Source organism: Sceloporus occidentalis, unplaced genomic scaffold (genome assembly GCF_023333645.1).
Source record: "Sceloporus occidentalis isolate IW3139 unplaced genomic scaffold, rSceOcc1.0.p SCAF_259, whole genome shotgun sequence".
NCBI classification, from domain to species: Eukaryota; Metazoa; Chordata; class Lepidosauria; order Squamata; family Phrynosomatidae; genus Sceloporus; species Sceloporus occidentalis.
Window position 1 is genome coordinate 424,255 of NW_028317239.1, and position 9,354 is coordinate 433,608.

The window sequence follows — 9,354 nt, forward strand, 5'->3', positions numbered from 1 at the left end:
AGGGCCTTTTCCCACCAGCAGGGTCTCAAGGGAATGAGGGGGCCGTTGTGATTACACCACGTGCTAGTGCGGTTTACGGCGCGTGGTTTGGTGTACGCCCCAACATGGTCATGTGAGTTCCGGTGTGACGTGGAACAGTTTAAGTCATATGGTTGTTGTGTGGGGTTGTGGTTGTAACCTCCATGGTTAAGTGGTGGGTTGGGACATTAAGTTTGGAGGTAACAAAAGTTACAGTAAGATGTATGTTTTACGTTTTAATAACGTTTTACGTGTCACAGTATTTGATCTTAAATAAAGCTGTGACCTTTCAAAATCCATTCGGTTGTCTGTCTTTTTTTTTTATTTATTATTTAAGAATTTAGCAGACCAACAGAAGTACCCAGTGCCATGATCAAGTCCACGGGGGCCCTTTATCTCTGCAGTGTAATATTATTCAGTCTGTAGTGTCTGATAATTGTGGAACAACAAGGGTCACACCGGTCAGTAGTTTATATAGTCTTGTTATACCCCTCAAAACCAGTATTCCCAGTGTTGGATTGTGGGCATGACACTATGTAGCTGCTGCGGTGAGATTGCAATACAGCAGGGGCGTGCAACATGCGGCCCGCGGGACATATGCGGCCCGCAAGACCTCGAGGTGCGGCCCGCGTGAGATCGGCAGCCTGTGGGAGGGTCTTTTGTACTGCAGAGAAAGCGGAGCCCAGCAGAGTCACGTGCTTCCTCTGTGCAGTACAAGAGAACACAGAGGGAGACCGCGTCCCCTGCTGAAGTCTCTGAGCAAGAGAACTACAGTGCTGGTATGGGGGTGGGGAGGTGGTTTTAATGAGTATGCCTGATTGAGGGAATGAATCTGTGAATGAATGAGTATGTGAATGAATGAGTGTGTGTGTGATAGCATGGATGTGTAAGTGATGGAACCTAGGCATGATGGGACTGTGATGCAGTTAGCAAGCACACTCCTATCATGCAAGTCAGCCAGTACATGTTGAAACCTAGCTAGCTGCCCCCTTGTGTATTGATGCTGCCAGCAGTATGGGGTCTGCACTTACAGCCACCCTGTACCAGCATGTACTGCCTGACTTGGCATGATAGGAGTGTGATTGCTAACAGCAATCACAGTCCCATCATGCCTATGTTCCAGCATTGACTAGGTTAGCAATCACACTCCTATCATGCCAAGTCATATTGCTGATTTTTTTTGGTCCAATTGTGGTGTGTTACCTACTTTTATTAAAAATGTGGGGGTTTTTAATTATTTTTAAAGGTGGGGGGTCATTTTCGGTTTCGGCTAAGTGAACCCTGAATTTTCGGTTTTGGTCCAGAATTTTCATTTTGGTGCATCCCTAGAATAAATAAAACTATTTCATTTTTGAATTTGTAGTCACAAAACTTTCTAGGCCCAGAAATCAGTGAGAGGAAAAGAAAAGGTTTTGTGTCATTTACTTTATTTTAATTTGCATATTTTATTAAAGGCTATATTTTCTCACGGTGAAAAATGAGTGTGGCCCTCGCACGGATACAATTCTGATGAAGTGGCCCACTGCAGAAAAAACTTGGACACCCCTGCAATACAGTGTCATCCTCCATTTTTAGAGATATGATATAATTAAGGAGACACTTCCGCTACTATGTGGTCCCTTTAAATTTTTGTGGTGCCCTCTTTTTGCAGATCCCCCAAATGGATTTGCCCCATTTCCCACCTCCACTTATTTTCCATGTGGAACACATCTCCATGCATGTCAAATACTCAAGGCCAGTCACCTCCAGGGCCTAGGGTATGGGTCAGAAAGGTATTGTGTCATGTTCTTTCGAGCCTGTTAAATTCCTTACAGAAACTCTTTTTAGTGGATCTGTCAGGGACAGTGAACTGTGCCTTTACCGTTTATTTATTGTAGTAAATCAAATAACAACCTCATCAGTCCATCACTGCCTGTCTCTGATGTCATTCTGTCGTACATTTATTTTGTAATTAATTACACAAGTAATGATACACTCAATTGTTAGGAACAGTGTGTGAGAGCAACAGCATCCCACTGTAAACCAAAATTACACAGTGAATTGCAACATCTATACACAGCTCTGAAACATGAAAAGAATGGATGAAAGCAAGGTACCTGTCACGGTAACCCCCTGAGACTGAGGACAAATGGGGGTAGATTTGAGTTTGGGAGGGGCGCACTGATGGATTCCTGGGGATACTCATTGGCTACCTGGACAGTCCCCTCTTATGTTTAAGTCACCCTGTGCTCATTGGAACTGAATCACTACGGACATCGGTTGTCCCACCACTTCTCTCTTTTGGGCAACACTCGGAGAGGGAGCTCATTTGAGAACCCTGGTTTTATTACCCATCTTTAGGACCGGGCTTTACCCAGCCGCGGCTATGGAACTCTGGCCCGGCTACCGCAGGGACTATTCCCGGAGTATTATAGAGCCTAAGCTAACAAAAACAATATGATACACACATCACATCCAACTGAAGGGTGGGAGAAACAAAAATAAACGAGCTAGATTGAGCCACCCAAGACATAAGTCTGCTTAGGAATCTAGACACTTTAGAACTGGCTGCGGCAAGCGATATAGTATCACAAAATCCCATTTAAAGTTGTAGCGGCACACCGTGAGCGTGTGTTTCTACTTGGATGATGGTACCTCACCCTAATTTCCCTAAAGGTCTGGTGGGTGTTATATGGGAGAGCGGCATCCTGATTTAGTGATATACATGTTGCTACTCGTAAGTCCTCTGATACACTCATTAAGTGTATGGACTGCTCACCTTCTGTCCCAAGCAGAATATGGATAGATGACGGCAGCACCCTTCGATGCAGCCCATGGGACCCATATCTCTGGTAAAAGTAATATAGGAGTTATTAAAACCTTTTTATCTGTGTCCATGTTTGATATGGACAATATATGCTACATGTTGCTATATTTTAATGCAATTTATAAATTTCCAGATAGTGGCAGTAAGCCTTTGGTGGTCCAGCCTTGTACAGGGACACCTGTCTCTCAGCTTGGCATTGATATATTTTCTCCGGTTGCCCACCCATTCTGAGTAAAGACGGGAGCGCTGAGTTATGACATCATAACCTAGTGCTCCTAATGCTCCTCGTAATGTCCAGAAGTGAGATATTTGTCAACAGAGACACGGGCCTCATTCTTCCATGTTACATTGTGTGCTATCTCTTTTTGTCACTTACTTGTGTTTTTTTTATGACTGCAAAATGTATTTGATTGCAATGTTTCCTGTATGAAACAATATCTTGTGAAACATCAACTAAGGAGCTATTCTTGTGTAACGAGAAAAGGAAATTACAAACCCATAATAAGGCTAAGTTTCCACTTGGGTTTTTGTCCTGTGTTATTTTCTTGATAAAAAACGCCAAGAAAACGCCAAGAAAACTGCCACTGCATTTACCTGCGTTTTGGCGTTTTTTCTGGCGTTTTAGCCTTTCTGTGGAAATTGCTTTTTTGACCTTAGGCAGTTTTTCCAGCCTTTACACGTTGGAATTGTCACCCAGCTAGAAGGGATTAGGATAAATGGCAAGTATCTGCCCCCTCCTGATGTCATTTCCTTGGTAGAGTTCTACTTAAACGCCCCGGCGGACCCTTTTTTCTCTTTTCTGTGGTTTGTAAGGCGTGCTTTATTCCGAATGTCTGCTCCTCTAGGAAGATTGGCCCCAAATGATGGTGCACATAGTTTGCTGTTGCTTTTGGCAGGCAGGATCCAGTTGATGCGTCGCGTATGTTTGTTTGTAATGGCATGTTTGTTCCAAATGGTGTAAAATTCAATATGAACTTTGTTTTGTGTGAAACTGTTTGTTTCCAGCCTATTTCTCGTAGGACACACAGATACTGGGTCCATCCTCTGCATTGTAACTGTGGAAAAAAACGTCATAAAAAAACGGCAAGGCAAAACCCACATGGCTTTTTCATGGCGTTTTTTTCTCTCCCATAGACTTCTATTGGCGAAAAACGCCAAGATTTCCTTGCAAAAAACGCCAGAGTGTCAACATGCTGCGATTTTGAAAAACTGCCACAGAGCCCCAAAAAGCAGAAAAACGCCAAAGAGGACTGAAAAAACGCCAAACAGAAAAACGCCAAGTGGATATGGCGTTGTACGATTTCCTATTGAAGAACAGCTAACATCTGGCCTCAGTGTTTTTTCACACAAAAAACGCCGTGTGGCTAAAATTACGTTTTTATGGGCTTTTTTAGCAAAAAAAACCCAAGTGGAAACCTAGCCTAAGTCTTAATAATGCAACCAGACGAGATGGACCAAAGTATCGGGACACATCTCTTAATTATTGAGTTCAGGAGTTGCAATCAGACCCATTGCCACAGCTGTATAAAATCAAGCACATAGCCAGGCAGTAAAATGTATTTACTAGTATTTGTGAAAAAATGGGATATTCTGGAGAGCTCAGTGAATTCACGTGCGGTTCGGTGATAGGATGCCACCTTTCATCCCAGCTAGATATTCCACAGTCAAATGTAAGTGATAAATTTGGAAAATAGAAGCGTTTAAGAACAGCAGGGACGAAGCGGAAGACACGTAAAAATCGCCAACGCGGGTGCTGATTCCAAAACTTCCACTGGCATTAATATTAATATTAAAGAACCGCTACTTCAAAAATGTTGTTAAGTCCCCATTCTTCAAAGTTCTATTAATTCACAAACAAATTACCACACAGTTGGAATTTTAAAAAAAAATTTTAAATTTATTTTATGACTTAAAGTGCACAAAATGTTGAGAAAATAAACTATAAAAAGCAATCTTATGTTACCAACTTAAATCCTCATCTAAGTTGATTTCTGGATTTTCCCCACATGACCTTATACAGGGCGATTAAAACATATTAATAGTAAAGTGATCAAAACCAGACTAATCCTGAAGTCATTCCTCTGGAAATCACACCTTTTCTCTAACGAGAATATTTACAAGTCACAGAAATCAGAGTAAACCCCTTCAAAGAAAACAGTATGAACGCCACAGGGAGTTAGAGACCTGAACACAGTATGTATGTCTAACGACCTTTAACATATTAATTCCAGCTGCACTTAATTGTTTTATATAGCGCCATCATACTCCATAGCGCTGTACAACGGGTAAACAGGACATAACGAGTAGTTTATACCATAACAATTCACCTTACAGAAACAAAGGGTTAAGGAATAGAAGTAGTTAGAAGACCAATCCTGTATGGTTGACAGAAGTCAACGTAGCAATAAAGGGAGATGGGGAGGGGGTAACCGAAACCTGAACAGCATTATGAAGCGATATTAGTGCAAGTTCTTCCATATTTATTAAAGAAAAATGTCTGGACTATTGTGGTATATATTTTGTTGACTGCTCCATAGTTAGCACTTCTTCCCCCATTTTACAGTAAAGCAGAGGGGGGTGCCAGAGATTTTATAGATCTATACATCCATCTCTCTGACATATGATAAGGATTGATACTATGACTGTAGATCCTGGCAGTAGATAAGCTATGGAAGTTTTTTTCAGTAGGTATATCGGATCTGCTGAAAATAGTTTTCCCTCTCCGCAGTGAGAACTTGTTAAAAATTGAAGGATGACGGGGCCTTTTGTCCATCTCAGTCCTCTGACCGCTGGAGGAAGTACAGCCATTTTAACAAGGATCAGTCCACCGAGGACTCATAAAGCCAGTCTATGCATAGCTAGACTCTCCGAGTGCTTGTTGGTTGTTTCAGGGTCGGTGTTAATTTTGAACTGGAGGCTTCAGTGCCTGGAATGAGAAGAAAATATGTGCTGTGATATAAAAAGCTTAAGTTGTACAATTATACATTTATTAACATTTTCTGTACAGCAGGGAGAACCTATTTATCTTAGCAGCCAACTCGGCTGGGTCGGTTTTAATCCGATGACTGTAAAAAGTACTGTATAAGAGGACAACCATCTACTTATAGTCTTAAGATGCATTATCTAGCACCAGGGAGCTGTGCCATGTTCCAAACGATCTGTACGGGTCTCTGTAGTTAGAACTACTATATCGAAAAAAACATATATATTTATGTCAAATTGCATAGCTCAAAATGTGAGAGGGCTGACACTTAATTGCATTAATTATGCATTATACAGGGCCAGCTCAGCTGTTTTTGCATGAGAGGCTCACTCAGGATAGCCCTTCTTAATGGGGGAGTGATATCAGGTAGTTGTAATGTTTCAATGTGCAATAATTTTAGGGTATCCCCATTCAGGACGTTTTCTGTGTGCTTGCCCTACACGGTGACTTGCGGTCACAGACCTGTGGACTTTGAGGACGGGGTTGTATTACTTTACCAACGCTTTTTGTGACCGTGTGACTAAATTGATACAAAGTTCTTTAACTGGGCATTTAGAAGAATAGTTTATTCCATTTCCACAATGTATCTTCTAAATGTTATTTCTGCGATATATATATAATTTGTTGCGGCATTTAGTGCCGTGAAATACTAATTCCCAGAGAAATTTGGGTCCTAAAGAGGGACTCTCCTTTCTAAAGTGGGACACATGGGGGTATATAGTGTATACCGTGCCAATGAAGGTTTGACTGTTTAAGGTAGGATAGTTGAACACACCTGTGGCGGAGGTGGAGGAACCACTGGTTTGACCGGAGGTACAGGCGGTGGAGCAGTGGTTGGCCTCTGAAATAAATAAATAAAGACAGTTTAATAAACCAATAAATCACGTTAACAAAACCATCATATCTGCAGTCAGACTACAGCTACAAGCATCATGGTTAAAGGCTATACCCATTCTTAAAATATGACTACCAGACGGCTACGGCCACAACATCATCATCATGAAACGTTTACATATATAATACATTGAAAACACCCTGCAACATTACACCCGCCCAAGGTAATACAAGCATCATCATCTGGTGTAATCATACCCCTAATTCCTAATAATGCTATATAACCATGATGCTACCTCCATGCTACCCTAATCCCATCTGTTCGGCCGACTACACAGCAGCCATACCATTTGTCGGGTGCCCCGACGTTGGTCGGATAAATGATCTTACCGTTGGCTTGCTCTCAAACAGAACCTTTCTGGAGGCCTGATAAGAAAATAAATTAGATTGTAAGCACACTGGTCCTAGTGTGTAGCAGGCTAAGTCAACTGTCAGAAATGCTGTTGCTAAAAGTAATAATATATATTCATATAAGTATGTGGATGTGGATGTGATTGCTTATGATACAGAAAAGCTGGTATGAGTTGATAGCAGGTTAATCAAATGAATGTGAATGAAATTTGGTTTGGAATAATGGAAGACCCCCTATTGTTTTAAACATGGGATAGGGTAAAATGAGACCAAGGACAGATTGGCAGACTAGAAGGGCCGAATGGTTCTTCTCTGCCGTTTAATTGTTTTTTTAAATGTCTGTAGTAAGAATTAAAAGGATTTGTCCCATACAGTATTAAGCAATAAGGACATGAGGTTACCTATATCCACCCCTTAACACATTACACTTACCACAGAATATTGGGGACCTTGGTAACCATCTCGGCTGAGGCGCCGGGACGAGTCCGCACCGGTCTGTAAGAGAGAAAACAAAAAGGATCAGAAAAGGGTTCACAGATGGCCATCCCAACAAGGGGAACTGTCACCATCTTTTATAAAATGTGTTTATTAAAAAATATCCGCAGCTTCTGCTTTGTGTGGTTTGATGAGTATATGGGGTTTGGGTAAATTTGGTTTAAAGGTAAGGGATGGTATAAGTAGACAGCCCATTTTTTTTCTATTCCCAAACTTTTTGCAAAACCTGTGATCGTTAACCCCCGAACCCAATGGGTTGTGAGCAGACTTACGAATGAGATCTGTGGCTTCTGTGAATTTGCCGGTGGTGATGGGTGTGGGTGCAGGAGGTTCCGGGTAGTGAGCTGCATGTGACAAAAATGGAAACAGTGAAAAATATCAGTATAGTAAATGAGGCTTTCACGTCCCTATGTGGCACTTATTACTCAGGGACAAAGAGCAGAAATAAAAAAAAAAAAAGTTGAATTGTGCTACAATTAAACACAAATGAAATTTGATTAATGTTGACGCAATTCCAAGGCTCTCGCGCTCATGCAATTCAAATCTGTCCACATCCCCACACAGGGCTCACCCTTCATATAACGCCTGCTCCTCACACAGAGCTCACCCTTCATATAACGCCTGCTCCTCACACAGGGCTCACCCTTCATATAACGCCTGCTCCTCACACAGGGCTCACCCTTCATATAACGCCTGCTCCTCACACAGGACTCACCCTTCATATAACGCCTGCTCCTCACACAGGGCTCACCCTTCATATAACGCCTGCTCCTCACACAGGGCTCACCCTTCATACAACGCCTGCTCCTCACACAGGGCTCACCCTTCATATAACGCCTGCTCCTCACACAGGGCTCACCCTTCATACAACGCCTGCTCCTCACACAGGGCTCACCCTTCATACAACGCCTGCTCCTCACACAGGGCTCACCCTTCATATAACGCCTGCTCCTCACACAGGGCTCACCCTTCATATAACGCCGTCTCCTCACACAGGGCTCACCCTTCATATAACGCCTGCTCCTCACACAGGGCTCACCCTTCATATAACGCCTGCTCCTCACACAGGGCTCACCCTTCATATAACGCCTGCTCCTCACACAGAGCTCACCCTTCATATAACGCCTGCTCCTCACACAGGGCTCACCCTTCATATAACGCCTGCTCCTCACACAGGGCTCACCCTTCATATAACGCCTGCTCCTCACACAGGGCTCACCCTTCATATAACGCCTGCTCCTCACACAGGGCTCACCCTTCATATAATGCCTGCTCCTCACACAGGGCTCACCCTTCATATAACGCCTGCTCCTCACACAGGGCTCACCCTTCATATAACGCCTGCTCCTCACACAGAGCTCACCCTTCATATAACGCCTGCTCCTCACACAGGGCTCACCCTTCATATAACGCCTGCTCCTCACACAGGGCTCACCCTTCATATAACGCCTGCTCCTCACACAGGGCTCACCCTTCATACAACGCCTGCTCCTCACACAGGGCTCACCCTTCATACAACGCCTGCTCCTCACACAGGGCTCACCCTTCATACAACGCCTGCTCCTCACACAGGGCTCACCCTTCATACAACGCCTGCTCCTCACACAGGGCTCACCCTTCATATAACGCCTGCTCCTCACACAGGGCTCACCCTTCATATAACGCCTGCTCCTCACACAGGGCTCACCCTTCATATAACGCCTGCTCCTCACACAGGGCTCACCCTTCATATAACGCCTGCTCCTCACACAGGGCTCACCCTTCATATAACGCCTGCTCCTCACACAGGGCTCACCCTTCATACAAC

General features: G+C 43.5%; 1 protein-coding gene across 1 annotated transcript in view; it reads right to left on the reverse strand.

Annotated features, from left to right (window-relative positions):
- Positions 1-7,897, reverse strand: part of LOC149275893 (zinc metalloproteinase-disintegrin-like berythractivase) — a 52,130-nt gene extending 44,233 nt beyond the window's left edge. The window contains exons 1-3 of the mRNA XM_089504201.1: positions 7,820-7,897; positions 7,485-7,547; positions 6,583-6,648 (exon numbers count right to left, since the gene is read on the reverse strand). Of these exons, the coding sequence (XP_089360327.1) occupies positions 6,583-6,648; positions 7,485-7,547; positions 7,820-7,897 (207 nt within the window). The remainder of the gene's footprint in view (positions 1-6,582; positions 6,649-7,484; positions 7,548-7,819) is intronic.
- Positions 7,898-9,354: the final 1,457 nt, after the last annotated feature.